Source organism: Ranitomeya imitator, chromosome 1 (genome assembly GCF_032444005.1).
Source record: "Ranitomeya imitator isolate aRanImi1 chromosome 1, aRanImi1.pri, whole genome shotgun sequence".
NCBI classification, from domain to species: domain Eukaryota; kingdom Metazoa; phylum Chordata; class Amphibia; order Anura; family Dendrobatidae; genus Ranitomeya; species Ranitomeya imitator.
In genome coordinates, this window is record NC_091282.1 from 1,173,908,351 (window position 1) to 1,173,927,379 (window position 19,029).

At 46.6% G+C, this 19,029-nt stretch overlaps 1 protein-coding gene across 1 annotated transcript in view; it reads right to left on the reverse strand.

Moving 5' to 3' along the window:
• NCAPG (non-SMC condensin I complex subunit G) overlaps nucleotides 1-19,029 on the reverse strand; it is a 100,663-nt gene that overhangs the window by 39,189 nt on the left and 42,445 nt on the right. The window contains exons 4-12 of the mRNA XM_069744692.1: nucleotides 18,268-18,413; nucleotides 18,094-18,178; nucleotides 17,830-18,022; nucleotides 10,600-10,749; nucleotides 7,196-7,336; nucleotides 6,488-6,611; nucleotides 2,807-2,896; nucleotides 2,114-2,293; nucleotides 1,923-2,033 (exon numbers count right to left, since the gene is read on the reverse strand). Coding sequence (XP_069600793.1) covers nucleotides 1,923-2,033; nucleotides 2,114-2,293; nucleotides 2,807-2,896; nucleotides 6,488-6,611; nucleotides 7,196-7,336; nucleotides 10,600-10,749; nucleotides 17,830-18,022; nucleotides 18,094-18,178; nucleotides 18,268-18,413 — 1,220 coding nt within the window. The remainder of the gene's footprint in view (nucleotides 1-1,922; nucleotides 2,034-2,113; nucleotides 2,294-2,806; nucleotides 2,897-6,487; nucleotides 6,612-7,195; nucleotides 7,337-10,599; nucleotides 10,750-17,829; nucleotides 18,023-18,093; nucleotides 18,179-18,267; nucleotides 18,414-19,029) is intronic.

Sequence of the window (19,029 nt, forward strand, 5' to 3'; positions counted from 1 at the left end):
CATTTGAGGGTATCCACATTAAAATTGGATGAAGGGTTTAAGAGTTTCAGCTCCTTAACATGTGCCACCCTGTTTTTAAAAAGGGACCAAAAGTGATTGGACAGATTAAATAATTTTAAATAAAAAGTTCATTTCTAGTACTTGGTTGAAAACCCTTTGTTGGCAATGACTGCCCAAAGTCTTGAACTCATGGACATCACCAGACGCTGTGTTTCCTCCTTTTTGATGCTCTGCCAGGCCTTCACTGCGTTGGTTTTCAGTTGCTGTTTGTTTGTGGCCTTTCTGTCTGAAGTTTAGTCTTTAACAAGTGAAATGCTGCTCAATTGGGTTGAGATCAGGTGACTGACTTGGTCATTCAAGAATATTCCACTTCTTTGCTTTAATAAACTCCTGGGTTGCTTTGGCTTTATGTTTTGGGTCATTGTCCATCTGTTGTATGAAACGACGACCAATCAGTTTTGCTGCATTTGGCTGGATCTGAGCACACAGTATGGCTCTGAATACCTCAGAATTCATTCGGCTGCTTCTGTCCTGTGTCACATCATCAATAAACACTAGTGACCCAGTGCCACTGGCAGCCATGCATGCCCAAGACATCACACTGCCTCCGCCGTGTTGTACAGATGATGTGGTATGCTTTGGATCATGAGCTGTACCACGCCTTCACCATACTTTTCTCTTTCCATCATTCTGGTAGAGGTTGATCTTGGTTTCATCTGTCCAAAGAATGTTCTTCCAGGACTGTGCTGGCTTTTTTAGATGTTTTTTAGCAAAGTCCAGTCTAGCCTTTTTATTCTTGATGCTTATGAGTGGCTTGCACCGTGCAGTGAACCCTCTGTATTTACTTTCAGGCAGTCTTCTCTTTATGGTAGATTTGGATATTGATACTCCGACCTCCTGGAGAGTGTTGGTCACTTGGTCGGCTGTTGTGAAGGGTTTTCTCTTCACCATGGAGATTATTCTGCGATCATCCACCACTGTTGTCTTCTGTGGGCGCCCAGGTCTTTTTACATTGATGAGTTCACCAGTGCTTTCTTTCTTTCTCAAGATGTACCAAACTGTAGATTTTGCCCCTCCTAATATTGTAGCAATTTCTCGGATGGGTTTTTCTGTTTTCACAGCTTAAGGATGGCTTGTTTCACCTGCATGGAGAGCTCCTTTGACTACATGTTTACTTCACAGCAAAACCTTCCAAATGCAAGCACCACACCTCAAATCAACTCCAGGCCTTTTATCTGCTTAATTGAGAATGACATAGCGAAGGGATTGCCCACACCTGTCCATGAAATAGCCTTGGAATCAATTGTCCAATTACTTTTGGTCCCTTTAAAAACAGGGTGGCAAATGTTAAGGAGCTGAAACTCCTAAACCCTTCATCCAATTTTAATGTGGATACCCTCAAATGAAAGCTGAAAGTCTGAACTTCAACTGCATCTGAATTGTTTTGTTTAAAATTCATTGTGGTAATGTCTATAACCAAAATTAGAAAAATATTGCCTCTGTCCAAATATATATGGACTTAACTGTATATCTTCTATTCTGTGGGATATGTTTATTCCAAGCTTTTAGAAAGTTCCTTGGCAGGATGAAGAATTTCTGAAATTGCTGATCGCAGCGGTGGGACACCCACTAATCAGTAAGTTATCACCTATTCAATGGAGAGAGGATGTCCCATTTAATCAAGTTAACCCCCTTTTAGCTTTTAATTGCTGAAGAAAAACAAATAAACACACACTTTTACAATATAAAAGCCATGACTAGTAATTAAGCTATTCTTCATCCTGCTGTCAATCATGCGTCACTCTCCATTACCAGTAGGATGTGAACGGCCGTGATATCAGAAACAATTATTTACCATCACCGCAACCACAACGGAAACTAATTTACTCCGAGACAATGACGCCGCCAGCGCAAACACTTACCAGTGACTGAATCATCTCGTTCAATGTTCCTCCGAGTCCTTTAGAAAGGGAGATCTGCTTTAGCAGTTCATTGCACATGATCAGGCACTTCAGAAGCGTTTCAGGGTCATTCTGTAGGAGAAATTACCGCTTTTAAAGCTAGAAAGCAAGAAAAAAAAAAAAAGAAATGCACAACAAAAATAAACTAAAACCTTTTCCACTCGGACTTCTTTAAGTTCTGGCTCTTCGGCCTCTTTAATCAGCTGGGCCTTTAATTTTTCCAGCTCTGCCACTTTCTCCTTTAGTTTGGAGGCCTGGCTGAAGTCTTGTGAAGCTATGGCGTCGTCTAGCGCTTGCTTGGCTTCGTTGAGCTGCAGTTTTACCGACGCGATCTGCATTATGGAACACATGTACGAAGAGTAATCCCGAGCATTAACCCAACAACTATATTGTAACGGGGTTCTTCCAGTAAACTTATGACCCATTTCTATATGCGAGGTCTGTCCTCTAACACCCATGATCTGCAGGTTGGAGGACTGCTCTAATTGATTGAAGCCAGCACGGTGACGTCCGTATGTATGAAGCGGTGCCGGCACAGAGAAATCTCAGTGCTGTGCAAAGGAATAGTCTCAGTGACCAGACTCAGATTCACGATGTATCTGACCTCCAATGATCACACACTTATGGCCTCCACGTGGCTCATCGGAGGCATGCTAGTATAAAGAATTAAGAGTTTGGAAATGCAATAGCAAAATGTCAAGTTTTAATAGTGGCGGCTCCGGAAGGCAAGACCCCAACAAGCCCCCCCCCCCCCCCCCCAAATAAATCCAGGGCTCCTGCCCCCACTTGGGGTACCCCTTTACGCAGTAAACATATTAACCTCGTATCTTGCTTGCCCAACATACCTGTACTTGCAGTTTTCTCGATTCTGTGACATCCGGTGAGTTATCCACGCTGACAATTGGCTCTCGCAGCTCAGAAATTATTTCTGCCACCTGTCACACATGGTTTTGTAGTGAATAAACTATGATCCCCCATAAATTAATCAAGCCCCCCACCCCCATTAACATATAACGCCCACAGGCAAAAAAAAAAAAAAAAAAAAAAAAAAAGCCACACCGGCCACATTGTAGTATTTAGAGAGAAATCTAACCGATTCTGTGTTTGCTACTATAAGAGTCAAAGGAGAGAAAGGTGAAGATTACACAGCTCTACACACAGGAAATGAATCAGGCAGCGAACACTTCATAGATGGACATCCAGAAAAGGTTTAACCTAATACCTAGTCCGGGAGGTACAGGAGAACCTAAATGCTTATGGTTTACAGTGCATAAGTCATTCTTCTGATGAAATGCACGACGCAGGGGAGAGGAGATCATCCACATCTGGCCCTCAGGATAAAATATTACAAAGCCCTCCATGCAGAATAAAGATTACGAGGCCTCAGGATGATTATATTTGGTCCGCAACGCTGGGAAACATTCTGCACGGAGGACTGTGTGGGGCCCATTATTCTGCACGGAGGACTGTGGGGCCCCTTATTCTGCACGGAGGACTGTGTGAGGCCCCTTATTCTGCACGGAGGACTGTGTGAGGCCCATTCCGCACGGAGGACTGTGTGGGGCCCCTTATTCTGCACGGAGGACTGTGTGGGGCCCCTTATTCTGCACGGAGGACTGTGTGAGGCCCCTTATTCTGCACGGAGGACTGTGTGAGGCCCCTTATTCTGCACGGAGGACTGTGTGAGGCCCCTTATTCTGCACAGAGGACTGTGTGGGGCCCCTTATTCTGCACGGAGGACTGTGTGAGGCCCCTTATTCTGCACGGAGGACTGTGTGAGGCCCCTTATTCTGCACGGAGGACTGTGTGAGGCCCCTTATTCTGCACGGAGGACTGTGTGGGGCCCCTTATTCTGCACGGAGGACTGTGTGAGGCCCCTTATTCTGCACGGAGGACTATGTGAGGCCCCTTATTCTGCACGGAGGACTGTGTGAGGCCCCTTATTCTGCACGGAGGACTGTGTGAGGCCCCTTATTCTGCACGGAGGACTGTGTGAGGCCCCTTATTCTGCACGGAGGACTGTGTGAGGCCCATTCTGCACGGAGGACTGTGTGGGGCCCCTTATTCTGCACGGAGGACTGTGTGGGGCCCCTTATTCTGCACGGAGGACTGTGTGAGGCCCCTTATTCTGCACGGAGGACTATGTGAGGCCCCTTATTCTGCACGGAGGACTGTGTGAGGCCCCTTATTCTGCACGGAGGACTGTGTGAGACCCCTTATTCTGCAGAGGACTATATGGGGTCCATGCATGGAGGACTATGTGGGGCCCCTTATTCTGCATGGAGGACTATGTGGGGTCCCTGATTCTGCCTGGAAGACTATGTGGGGCCCCTTATTCTGCCTGGATGACTATGTGGGGCCCCTTATTCTGAATGGAGGACTATGTGGGGCCCTTTATACTGTATGAAGGATTATGTGGGGATCACAGCTGTGGCATCATACTGTGATGGTCCCCATACTTTGCTGGGAAGGTTCAGTAGGATTGTCATACCGTGCATGTAGTGTACTGTAGAGGAATTCACTGTGAGGGTATCATACTGTGTTTGGGGAACACTTGTTGGCATCATACCTAGTTGTCTGCACTATTAATACAAGGGTTTTTTTTATCCCTTATTGTTACATATGTAAAAATTAGGCCATATGCTTTTACTGCTTACATTAGCATATCTGCATCATCGCTGCAACAGTGCCCACAACGGGAGCGAGAAAAGGCCGTTAAATTTATATGGGGGAATTGAGAAGGTGATGTCCGCGTAGTGAACAACATCTTTATCCACCCTCAGGTTATGTGCACATGTTAGGTGTATTAGGACATTTCTACATCAAAAACGTTTTAGTTTTTTTGGCAGGAAAAACAAAGCATAAGAAACAAGCGTATTTTCCCCATTCATTGGAATTAGTGAAGAACGCTGCTGAAAGAACTGACGAGCTGCAGATCTGAAACTGCTTCACATCTGCAAGGAAATAATAAACAGTGTGAACATGAGACTTCAGAGATCATATTCCCTTTGCTGGAACAGTAAAATGAGGTATTTTTCACAGAAAAAAAAAAAAACATGTCAGGATTTTATTAACCCCTTCAAGATGCAGCCCTTTTTAGTTTTTGCGTTTTCATTCCCCTACCCAGAGCCATAACTTTTTTTTTTCTGTCAATATGGCCATGTGAGGACTTAATTTTTGCGGGACGAGTTGTACTTTTTAACATCACCATTGGTTTTACCATGTCTTGTACTAGAATGTAGTGAAATTGCAAGAAAAGTGCAATCCCACACGTTTTTTGTTTGGCTTTTTTGCTAGGTTCACTATATGCTAAAACTGACCTTTCATTATGATTCTCCAGGTCATTACGAGTTCAGACACCAAAGATGTCTACGTTCTTTTTTTATCTAGGTGGTGAGAAAAAAAATTCCAAGCTTTGCTTAAAAAAAAACCAAAAAAAAAAAACGCAATTTTACAATACCTGTAGCGTCTCCATTTTTTGTGATCTGGGGTCAGTTGAGGGCTTATTTTTTGTGTAGAGATGACATTTTTAATTATACAATTATGGTGCAGATATGTCCTTTTGATCGCCCGTTATTGCATTTTAATGCAATGTAGCGGCGACAAAAAAAAACGTTATTCTGGCGTTTAAATTTTTTTTCTCGCTACGCCGTTTGGGTGATTCTGAATGCAGTGATACCAAATATGTGTAGGTTTGATTTTTTTTTTTTTTATTTTGAATGGGGCGAAAGGGGGGTGATTTAAACTTTTATATTTTTAAAAAAATATATATATATTTTTTTTTTTTACTTTTGCCATGCTTTAATAGCCTCCATGGGAGGCTAGAAGTTGGCATAGCCTGACCGGCCCTGCTACATAGGATGCTCAGATCGCTCCTATGTAGCTGAATCCCTGCTTTGCTATGAGTGCCGACCACAGGGTGGCGCTCACAGCAATCCGGCATCAATACCCATAGAGGTGAGACCTCGGGTTGTTATGCCGACGCATCGGTGACCCCCGATCATCTGACAGGGGTCAGCGATGCGCGCATTTCCGGGCCTAATGGCCGGCAGCGGTAGTTAAATGCCGCTGTCAGAGTTTGACAGCGGCCTTTAACTAGTTAATAGAGGCGGGTGGATAGCGATTCCACCCGCTGCTATTGCGGGCACATATCAGCTGTTTTGAACAGCTGACATGTTGCAACTTTGATGTGGGCTCACCGCCGGAGCCCGCATCAAAGGGGGAGACACGACATGCACAGGACTAGTATGGCGCATGTCACGAAGGGGTTAAACCTAGGTTCACACATTTATCACAACTTGTGTATTTTTTTCCCCAGACATTTCTACTGTCCTTTCTCTGTTAAAACTAAAGTACCCCAAAACATCTTATTATAGTCAGCGGGGTGCGGCCGGCTTGGTTTGGGTCCATTATGAAAGGATTGGTTAGGATTAGATAGTGGAAAAGATTATTGGTGGTGAAAAATGAACAAATGTAAAGACAAAACAGACACAAGACACCAGACCACTAAGTTTCGGGCTACGTACGGTTAGGATTCTGCGGTTATCATCTTTGAGAATGTTGAGCAAGATGGTCACAAGAGAAGACACGAAGGACGTGGGGACATTGGGCATTATTAGTATTTCCTGAAGGATGGTGAGAAGTCGCTTCCTGTCGAGAATAAATACATTATGTTGTTTTTACCTTCCTTGACAACAGACAGTAACTACAGATGCTGCCAAGTGAGAGACATTATTACTGCTCACTATTCACTGCGTTCTCTTTGATGTCTGCAGGTTGTCGCCCTCTAAACTGAATGGACTTTCAAGGTTATTGGGAGCGCTCCTAATTGGTTAGGGTCTGACTAATGGCACCCCTGCTAATCAACAGGACAGCATTTGGTCAGTATTTTACATCAGTGTTTGTAGCCAAAACCAGGAGTGGAACAATCAAAGAAGTACAGAAACACGTCACCACTTCGTACAACTACTGATCGCTGATCTGTAAAGCAAGCGCTCGGCCACTCACAGACGGTCCATTGAGGCAGTCTGCTGTTAAAAGTGTTCTGCACATGTGTGTATGCTGGACATAAAGCCTCACCGTTTGGCAGCCATTTGTATTCAGACTTTACACAATTGACGGAAAGTCTAAATATTTATTTCTGCACTGGACTGGTGTAACACGGTCAGAAGTAACAGGACATCATGAACTGGTGGGACGGTGACGTGGCCACATCGGGGAGAATGGTGACCTACCTGCCTCCCTCCTCACTGGTGTCCAGGCAGCTGACGAGGTGGATCAGCTGCTGGCCGATGAAGGCTTTAGTCATCAGGTCTTCAATTCTGGTCATATCGGCCATCTCCTGCTCGGCGAGAACAGGGAGCGTCTGGAGATAACTGCGGACAACGAGCATTACTTGTAGGGTAACACACAGATCAGACCAGGCGCGGCACCCTGCCGACAGGCACAGCTATGTCATTTACTCACATTTTTATTAAACGGAACCTGTCACCTGAATTTTGCGGGACCGGTTTTCAGTCATAGGGGCGGGGTTTTCGGGTGTTTGATTCACCCTTTCCTTACCCGCTGGCTGCATGCTGGCCGCAATATTGGATTGAAGTTCATTCTATGTCCTCTGTAGTACATGCCTGCACAAGGCCCATATGACCGAAAACCGGTCCCGCCAAATTCAGGTGACAGGTTCCCTTTAAGTCAAGATACAAAAAAAATAAAATAAATCGATCGATAGATATGAAGAAGCACAAAACATTTTTTTTTTAACCCTTCAATAACCTATACCCAACCCATACTTTTTTTACTTTTTCACATTTGGCTAACCCTAACCGTTCATTTATTTCATCAAATTGTGTGTATGATGCCGTGCATTGTGTAGGAGATCTTGTATTATTTCTGGCACTTTTTGGGAGCAACATACAAAATTAAACATTAGATAGGAAGAGTGAGAGAGCGAGCAATGCTGAAAGCAACTAAGAAACATATAGGTATTATTAATATTACACCAGTTAGTTTCAATCAAGACAAATACATTTTTTCCCTCAGTCACTGAGGGCTGCTATTTTTTTCTTGCTGGTGTGTAAGTTTTTTTAACGAGGCACTTAAATGCAGCAAATATGTCAGCCGACCACATCTCCTGTACTGTGGCTGCCACGGTGGTGAACTGGAGTCCGGTGACATTACATTGTAGCCCAGAGCATAGAAGTGGGCTACAATTTCCTTCTGTCAAGGGTCTTTGCATTGTTCAGAGTGGAGCCATGAGGCTGTGAGCTGCAGCCCTCCAATTTGAGCGCTCACCGGGATCGGGCACCAGCTCTGTACTGCAGCTTTAGCGTTGAGTACATATCACTCAATGAAATGGCTGTCACAGTTATAGTTTGATCAAAATATAAAATTTAATTAACCCGATCGGTAAACAGATGCAGGTACCCAGACCTGATGAACACTCACCCAAAATTACTGTGATCTGAGGGCTGCAGCCAGGAAGGATATGACTGCTGCTCTTAGATCTCTGTAAGAGGCGGAGAGCAACTAAATGCCGCCCTCTTTAACGCCTTCTCTTATACAGCAGGTTAAGATTCTGCTATCTGTGCTCAGGACCAGCTTTCCCACAGATACAAGTAACAACAACTGACGAACCTTGTACCATAGTAGGGGGTAGGGTCAACGCATTCCCACCCATACCGCTCCCCAACATCCGCACCGGTCACCGCACAAACTAAAAATTCTAAAAAATTAAACTAACATTTGATCATCACAATCCTCAAAAGTCTGAACTATGATCATACAAACAGCTCCACCCACTGCTGTTAACCTCTTAAAAGCAGCTGTCAATTGATGACAATGGCGTTTACAGTGTGCGTCTCGCGCAGGGTGGGTGTGGGAGGATGAGGCGAGGCACAATCACGGGATGCCGCTGGATCGCAATGACAACTGGGGGTCTTCTGATCACCCCTGTGCTGACATGATGGTACTTCTGAGAAAGTTAGCCCGTGACGGACGTTCATAGACCGTGATTTTTGCAATGTACAATAGTCACTAAAGTGATTAACAAATACAAGAAAAAAGTCAAAAGTAAAAAAATAAATAAAATGCATGAAGTTCAAGTAACAAACCCCTTTTCCCCAAAATATAAATATACATTTAAAAAAATGCACGTGATACACATCTCCACGTTCATTAACCCCATCATGACGTTGGGATTTTCCGTTTTTCCGTGTTCGTTTTTCACTCCACTCCTTCCCAGAGCCATAACTTTTTTATTTTTCCGTCAATATGGCCATGTGTGGGCTCCTTTTTTGCGGGACGAGTTATAGTACTTTTGAACGACATCATTGGTTTTACCATGACATGTACTAGAAAACGGCAAAAAAATTCCAAGTGCGGTGAAATTGTGAAAAAAAGTGCAATCCCATGCGAGTTTTTTGTTTGGCTATTTTGCTAGGTTCACTAAATGCTAAAACTGGGCAGCCAATATGATTCTCCAGGTCAGTACGAGTTCATAGACACCAAACATGACTAGGTTATTTTTCATCTAAGTGGTGAAAAAAAAATTCAAACTTTGCTAAAAAAATAATAATAATAATTTTGCCATTTTCCGATACCTGTAGCGTCTCCATTTTTCGTGATCTGGGGGTCGGGTGATGGCTTATTTTTTGCATGCAGAGCTGACGTTTTAAGTGATACCATTTTGGTGCAGATACGTTCTTTTGATCGCCCGTTATTGCATTTTAATGCAATGTCAAAGCGACCAAAATAACGTAATTTTGGCGTTTTGAATTTTTTCGGGGGGTGGTTTATTTTATTTATTTCATATTTTTTTGATTTTTTTACTTTTGCCATGCTTCAATAGCCTCCATGGGAGGCTAGAGGCTGGCACAACTGGATCGGCTCGGCTACATAGCAGTGATCATCAGATTGCTCCTATGCAGCCGAATTACAGGCTTGCTATGAGCGCCGACCACAGGGTGGCGCTCACAGCAAACCGGCATCAGTAACCATAGAGGTCTCAAGGCCCTCTATGGTTACTATCCTGACGCATCGCTGACCCCCGATCATGTGATGGGGGTCGGCGATGCACGCATTTCCGGCCGCGCGGCCGGAAGCGGTAGTTAAATGCCGCTGTCAGTGATTAACAGTGGCATTTAACAGGTTAACAGCGGCGGGTGAATCACGATTCCACTCGCCGCTATTGAGCGCATATGTCAGCTGTTCAAAACAGCTGACATGTTGCGGCTTTGATGCGGGCTCACCGCTGGAGCCCACATCAAAGCAGGGGATCTGACCTTGGATGTACTATCCTGTCTGAGGTCAGAAAGGGGTTAAACGTTTCTTCTAACAAAATATAAAACTTATTTAATCCGATCGGTAAAAGCTTTTTTAGAAAACAGGAAAAAAGTCAAAACTGCAGGTCTTTTTTCTAGCTGCAGCATTGCAATAAGAGGTGATCAAAGAACTAACATCAGCTCAGGGCACAAAGACACAAGCCTGTATGTAGCGCCATCATCTGAAAATTGAAGATGTCACAGCACTCGGACACTAGCGATTCAAAGATATTTAGGATCAAAAAGTCAATATTTGTTTCAGACCAGGCTTTTAAGGAGCTACGCTGTAATAAATGTAATAAAAACAAAATGAACTTCACCTCAGCAGATACTCCACATACACCGCAGGCTCGGGTAAAATCTGCTCAAGTGCAGCCTCCCCCTCATCAGCTTTGGACTTGAAGTATTCACAAAGTGCTTTCCAGTACAAGACATTTTCTGGAGTCAAAGTGTCCAAAGGGATCAGTTTCCTAGGGAAGAAAGAAAATGAGATCAGAAATCCCAGCAACCCAAAAAGCAAAAAAATAGGGATTTTTGGTTACTCACCGTAAAATCCTTTTCTCCAAGACGCTCATTGGGGGACACAGGACTGTGGGTGTATGCTTCTGCCGCCAGGAGGCTGACACTAAGTAAACTTAAAAAAAAAAAATTAGCTCCTTCTCCATCGTATACACCCTGACACTGGCTACCAGAGACTCCAGTTTGGTGCAATAAGCAGTAGGAGAACAAAAGAAAACACAAAAAATAATATAACAGCATAAATACAGAAACTTTATGTCTAGAAAAGATCCTACTGACTAATGTAATCAGATATAACCAAAGCAGCCATAAGGCTACCAGGGAGGGAACTGTGTCCCCCAATGAGCGTCTTGGAGAAAAGGATTTTACGGTGAGTAACCAAAAATCCCTATTTCTCCTTCGCCTAATTGGGGGACACAGGACTGTGGGATGTCCTAAAGCAGTCCCTGGGTGGGAAAAATCACTCACCAGAAAAAGACATCCAGATAATGTTTGTCTATAAATGCGCCACTGCCGCTTGAAGAATTCTTCTACCCAGACTTGCATCTGCAGGTCTGGGAATGGACATTATAATGTTTGACAAATGTATGCAGACTAGACCAGGTCGCAGCCTTGCAAACCTGTTCTGCTGAGGCCTGGTGCCGAACGGCCCAGGAAGCCCCCACTGCTCTAGTCGAATGAGCCTTGATTCCGGCCGGAACCGTCATGCCCATGGAGCGATAAGCCTCCTGAATGGTCGCCCTTATCCATCTGGCCAGGGTAGATTTTGAAGCCGCGCATCCCTTCCTGCGACCCTGCGGAAGGACAAACAGAGCATCCGTCTGGCGAAAGGGGGCCGTACGGGAAACGTACCTCCTCAGAGCCCTCACCAGATCCAACGTATGGAGAGCCTTTTCTACACGGTGCGTAGGTGCCGGACAAAAAGAGGGCAGAACAATATCTTCATTAATGTGAAATGATGAAACAACCTTCGGCAAAAAGGATGGAGCTGGTCTGAGCACCACCTTGTCCTGATGAAATCGCAAAAAAGGAGGACGACAAGAAAGAGCTGCCAGCTCCGATACCCGTCTTATGGACGTTATGGCCACTAAAATACAACTTTCCAAGAGAGAAACATCAAAGAAACCTCTTGAAGAGGCTCAAAAGGAGCATCCTGTAAAGCCCTTAAGACCAGATTAAGGTCCCAAGCTTCCAAAGGAGTCTTATAAGGAGGGACCTTATGAGCGACTCCTTGGAAAAAAGTCCTGACTTGACGATTAGGAGCAATCCTGCGTTGAAAAAGTACTGATAAAGCCGAAACCTGCCTTTTAAGGGTACTCTGAGCCAGCCCAGAATCCAGACCTGCTTGAAGGACGGCTAGAATGTTAGGAACGGAGAAACGCAAAGGGGGCAGCCCGCGTTCTCTACACCAGGAAAGAAACACCTTTCAAGTGTGATAATAAATCCTGGCCGAAACGGACTTACGTGCACTGATCAAGGTATCAGCCACTTCTTCAGAAAAACCAGCCTGAGTTAAAACCCAAGATTCAACGGCCAGGCCGTCAAACGTAGGACCTCAGTTCTGGTGGTAGATCGGCCCTTGAGATAGAAGATCTGGCCGATCGGGGAGCCGCCAAGGAACCCCGGCTAGAAGTTGTAACAGGTCTGCATACCAGGTCCGTCGTGGCCAATCCGGAGCGATCAGGATGGCCGGCACTCTCTCTGATTTGATCTTCTTGATTACTCTCGGGAGCAGTGCCAGAGGAGGGAACAGATAAGAGAGATGAAATTGGTTCCAAGACAGTACCAGCGCATCCACGGCGATAGCCTGGGGATCTCGGTACCGAGAGACAAAACTGGGCACCTTGGCATTCACCTTGGACGCCATTAGATCCACGTCTGGAGTTCCCCAAAGATGGCATATCTGCAAAAATACCTCGGGGTGGAGACACCATTCCCCGGAGGCTAGACCCTGACGGCTTAGGAAATCTGCCGCCCAGTTTTCTTCGCCCGGAATGTGGACCGCTGAGATCACAGAGTGATTTCTCTCCGCCCAGAGTAGAATCAGTTTTACCTGCTGCATGGCTGCCTTGCTGCGGGTGCCCCCCTGTTGATTTATGTAGGATACCGCTGTAGCGTTGTCCGACTGAATCCGGACAGGGCGACCCGCCAGAAGATGGTGAAAACGTAACAAGGCTAGCCGGACCGCTCGAATCTCTAAGATATTGATGGGGAGTTCTGATTCCCGAGGAGACCAGCGTCACTGAGCTGTGTGATGGAAGAACACTGCTCCCCAACCCAGGAGACTGGCATCTGTTGTGACCACTAGCCAATTGGTTGGGGGAAAGGGCTTCCCCCTGAGAAGAGATGAGCTGTTTAGCCACCAAGCGAGAGCCTGTCTGGTCTGAAAAGACAACCGAAAATTGCGGTTGAGAGAGAGAGGATTTTTGTTCCATGCTGATAGGATTGCACGTTGGAGGGGTCGAAGATGAAACTGTGCAAACGGAACCGCCTCTATGGTTGCAACCATCTTTCCTAACACCCTCATCCCGGACCGAACCGTATGAGGGTATGGTTGTAGAAGGTTCCTCACTTCCCGCCGAAGGGCTAGGACCTTGTCCTGGGGAAGGATAGTTAAGGCTTGAGAGGTGTCGAAGGTCATGCCTAAGAAAGAGATTTTTCGAGACGGCCGTAGAGATGACTTCCTTAAATTTACCAACCAACCTAGACGGGAAAGGGTGTCCAGAGTGATGTCGACATTTTCCTTGCAAGACTGAAATGTCGGACCCTTGATCAGCAGATCGTCTAGGTATGGCAAGACAACTATACCTCGGGAGTGCAGAATGGACACCACAGTCGACATGACTTTTGTGAACACCCTTGGAGCGGAAGCCAGTCCGAAAGGTAATGCCGTGAACTGGAAGTGTAGATTGTTTACGGCAAACCGGAGAAATCTTTGATGGAGCGGAAAGATGGGAATATGAAGATAAGCATCCTGAATGTCTACTGAGGCCAAAAATTCTCTCTTTTCCAGAGAGGCGATGACCGACCGCAGAGACTCCATCCGAAAGTGTCGAACGCGGACAAACTTGTTTAAGAGTTTGAGATCTAGAATAGGCCTCACTGCTCCATCCTTTTTGGGCACTACAAAAAGATTGGAATAAAAGCCCTGGAATCTTTCTTCCTTTGGAACAGGAGAAATGACACCGCTGATACGGAGAGACTCTATGGAATTGAACAAGCTTTGACGAAGAGAGTTGCACTTGGGAAGATGGGATGGGAAGAACTGGGGAGGAGGAAGGCAGACCAGCTCTATTTTGTAACCTGAAGATATGAGCTCTGCCACCCACTGGTCGTGGATTACCTGAAGCCAGACCTGGCGAAATAAAAGTAGACGTCCGCCTACCCTTTTGGAGATGCCCGGAAGAGGCCTCCAGTCACTTGGCCGAAAATCTTTGCGTCCTAGATCCTCTAGATTTAGAAGACTGGGGACGCATTCTTCCCCCCTGACTGGCCGAATAAGGGGTCCGACCGTCTCGGTCCTGATTGGGCCGACCCTGCGCAGGAGAACCTGATGCTGGGGCCCATCTGACATAGCGAAAGGTTCTAAAGCGAGCCTGAAAATGGCGCCGAAAAGGCTGTCTGGCCCTTTGCTGAGGAAGGAATTTACTTTTCCCTCCTGTGGAGTCAGAAATGAGCTGATCCAGCTTTTCTCCGAACAAACGACCACTCTGATACGGCAGGGATGTAAGAGATTTCTTAGAGGTAGAATCAGCCCGCCAGGACCTTAACCAAAGGGCCCTTCTGATGGCAATAGCATTAGAAGCAGCCGAGGAAGCACAATCTGCCGCATCCAGAGATGCGTTAATCAGATAGCTACCGGCCATAGCTACCTGAGAAGACATTTCAGCCAATTCTGCTGACACATTACCTTCCTGGAGAGCCTTAGATAACGAGTCAGACCAAGATATCATAGCCCTGGCAACCCAGGTTGCCGCAAAAGAAGGAAAAAGTGCTGAGCTTGAGGCCTCAAAGACGGAACGAGCCAAGCTCTCTATAAGACGATCCGTAGGATCCTTAATCGATGAGCCATTAGGGAGAGATAGTAACGTGTTAGAGGCTAAACGGGACACTGGAGGATCTACAGAAGGATTTTCTGCCCAATCACTACAAAGTTCCGAAGCAAAAGGATACCTAGCCTTCAGAGCCCTTTGCCCTGAAAAGCGTTTGTCCGGGTGCTCCCTATTGCGTCGAATGAGGTCCTCGAACTCAGGATGAGAGGAAAAAACCCTATGGGCCCGTTTAGACCGCTTAAATGAGACCTTATGATCAGAGGAAGAGACGAGCTCGTCTTCTATCCCCAAAGACTGATTGACAGCTTCAATTAGGCTGTCTACTGACTCCTGAAACCCAGGTTTATCAAAATTAAGAGACCCTTCTGACTCGTAGTCAGTCTCAACTTCACCGCTTTCTGCAGGGGAAGGAGAGCGAGATACGGAACTCCAGGATGCGGAAGCACCTGAGTGCCTGGGAGACGCTTTGCGAATCCGCTTTCCATGTGTCTGTCGAGTGAGAGCGCGCCCCCTGCAGGCCGCAGACTCCTGAGACCCTCTCTGAGACAGGCGGATTACCGGTCCCGACCGCCGAGGTCTGCAGTGATTTGATCGCTTCAGTAAGGGACGCCATGGATTGTGACAAGGACGTGACCCATTCCGGAGGAGCTACCACAGCATCTGGCTGAGGGACCGGAGCTGGAGAGACTACTGGAGGACTGGCGGGGGGGGGGCTCCTGGACATGTTCAGGGTCACAGGCCTCACAGAGGCGATTACTTTGGGCGTGCGGAAAAAGGGCACTACAAGATACACAACTGGTAAAAAGAACCGTGTGAGTCTTAACCCTTCTAGACATAATGATCCGTAATGCTATACCCAGGGCCAGAGACTGGGAAAAAAGGAATGCTTCAGCCAGATGGAGGGAGAAGCACTTACCCCAGTCCTGTGTCCCCACGAGTACCGAGATGGATCCTCAAAGCATGATGCTGAGCCCAAAAGCGCTGTCTTATATGCATAGCAGGCCTTAGGGGGGAGGGACCGCCAAACGATGCTGCGGCCTGGAGCAGGCCCGAAGCCGGGGCCTCAATTTTTCCCCCCTTAGAGCGAGGAGAGCCGGAACCGGAAGTGACGCGCCGGAAGGGGCGGAGCCCCACAGCGCGGTCCGATGGCCGGAAGTCCCGGCTCCAGGAAGCTGCTCCACGCCCGAAGCGGCCAGGCAGAGCCGATGCCTCTGGGGGGACAGCGGCGCTGATCCTAACGCCGCGCGCCGCCGGACCACGCTGCAGCGTAGCTGCGCCACAGCGTCGCCCGACATAACGCCACAGCGCCGGACAACGCCGCAGCGCCACAGATCCAAAGCCCCAGCGCCGGATCACGCCGCAGCGCAGCAGTCCCAACGTAGCAGCGCCGGACCACGCCGCAGCGCCGCCACACCAAGACGCCGGCCTCAGCAGCGCTGAAAAAAAAAAAAAAAAAAAGGCACCGCACTCCCGGAGGACACAGCCGCCGGACCCCGCAGGTAATGCCAGGAGCCCCCCCATCATACCGCACTATCGAGGGGTAGAACCAATGACGGTGCAGGAACCCTATCTCCATTATCCCCAGGATAAGGAGAGGGACCGTCCACCACCCCAGCTAACACCGCAGGTGTGTAGAATTCAGGGGGGAACACACGGACATCTTATGGGCACCTGTACAGCCTGGAGTCTAGGTACCTCAGGGTGGTCAGGGCTAAGTCCGGTGAAGAATCCCACGTCGCGGGGAAGGATACGTGGAGAAAATCACACGTACTTGCCCGTTGATGGTTTGGGGAGATCGGACCCTCAAAAAGGTCCGTCGCCCCTTCAATCCAAAGATGTTGAAAAATCGGGTCCATCGATCCAGGACCCAGAGATGTGCCTCCTTGAGACACTAAGCATGAACTGGAGTCTCTGGTAGCCAGTGTCAGGGTGTATACGATGGAGGAGGAGCTAATTTTTTTTTTAAGTTTACTTGGTGTCAGCCTCCTGGCGGCAGAAGCATACACCCACAGTCCTGTGTCCCCCAATGAGGCGAAGGAGAAAAACAGGGTACAGACAACACACAGGTACGTCGATCGCTCCCACATTGACAGCAGCACTTACACAACCCCTCTCAGATATTATTCATTATTATAACGCCATTAATTCCATGGTGCTTTACATGTGATATTGGACGTACATGTACAGGCTGCTTTGGAGAGTGGAGGGTGTTTGCCTATCAGTAATATTAAAAATAAAATAAAATAAATGGAAAAAAAAAATAAAAACTTAGAAATTGGAACCACAACTTATTTCATAAAAAAAATAAAAAAAAAAATATTTTGTCCTCCTGCGTCTGTAAGAGTACAATCAAAATATAGCCTTAATGTAGACAAAAAAAATATAAGTTTGGTATTGTAATCACACCGACTTATAGTCATATGCGCAGGTCATTCTTATCGCATACTGAACAATTTAAAAATGAACCTCTAAAACCATTAGTGTAATTTTTTGGTTTTTTAATACATTATATTGTAAAGTCAATGCAGTCAATCATAATTACGACTCGTTCTGCAAAATTAAACTCTCAAAAAGTTACAACAGAACAATAAAATGATGGCTCATGGGAGAAAACAAAAGAACAAAAATAACATTTTGTTCCAATGTGAGGGTGTCAGATCACCTGCCAGGTCTATTTTACATATTTTCTTTGAACTGTCTGCTGCCGTTCCAGTTACTCCCAATAAAAATATATAAATAGACAACTGGGCGTTACTAGTCGGGGGTGGGTCTTTACAGAACGGAATCGTCCAATCAGTGTTGAAAGTGTCAGTGTAGGGACACCTGTGAGCAGGAATGGTAACGCCCAGTTGTCAATTTTTAACTATTCTGGAGGAATTCCAGAGCAACGTCTGAACGCAGAGCTCTACATAAAGGTGTTAGGACATGGAGGACACGAGTTTACTAGGACAGGCTTGCCAGGAAAGATTACATTTTTACCTTTCGTCAATGTTTTTACACTTCTCCACAAGTTCACTGACAGAGGAGAGAGCGAACATTGCATTGAGGGCAGACACGGCGACTTCGGGAGAGTTTTCCACGTCCAGACGATGGAGCAGCTCTAAGACGTTGCCCTCGGTGTACTTCAGCCATGACTGCAATAGCTTCTTCTGCATGATGTCTTTTACTGCCTCTGTGAAATAAGAAGCGATAATGTGGCCGCCATATAGGAGCCAGACGAGGGGCGGCTTTCACATCACTCACCGGAGCGGTCGTTCAGCCCCAGCTGCAGGAGGCTCACCCTCTGTGCGATCGTCAGTGCCCTTATGTGGACCTTTTCTGCTAAAACCTGTGTGCGAGGAGGTATAAACGCGTCACCTGGCGGACTCAACCTGTACCATTGGCCATATGCTGAACAACCGGAACCGGCCTCCTTACCTGGTACGCCAGCTTCCTCACAAGCTCCTTCACATCCTTGGTCCGGCCGACAATCTTAGGCAAAGTCCGGGCAGATGGCGCGATGCACGACAACACGGCTCTCCGCACTTCTGGGTTCAGGTCGTTTTCTAGTAGATGCATGTAAACTGGCAAACAAAGGGCCAAAACGTAAGAGAGACATTGCGGACAATCGTTACTCATGAGACAGACCCGTCCATTTATATTTCTAAGAGGACCAATCAATAACCAAAGAGAAAATGCAGTCTATGATTTAAAAAAAGGGTATTCCCACCATGGACTTGTATAGCATAGCCATAAGACATGACAAATGTCTGACATATGTGGATCTCGCTCATGAGCATCTATGCCAGGAATGGGACCTATGACCCACATGGTGAAGTGGGACCAGCAACTATCAGACAAAATGGGGTATTCAATGTGTGAAAGGAAGAAAAGCAGCAGGGACCTGGACAGCAGCGGTACCAGAGGAGAAGCCAGGGATCGGTAACTGCTCTACTTAGACCACTCTTTAGACCTTCCTCGAGATTCATGGACTTTTCACTTATGGAGGCTCCAAATGAGACTCAACCCCCATATTAACTTCTGAAGATAAAATCCCAGAGAAAACCCTTCATGCAGATATCACCACAAGAGCCACTTATGGCAGATCAATAGGATAGTATAAATGTCTGATGGATTAGGGTCCAGCACCTATCTCCACAATAGTGGTCTCCCCACAAGGGCTATGGAGTCTGAGTTGGT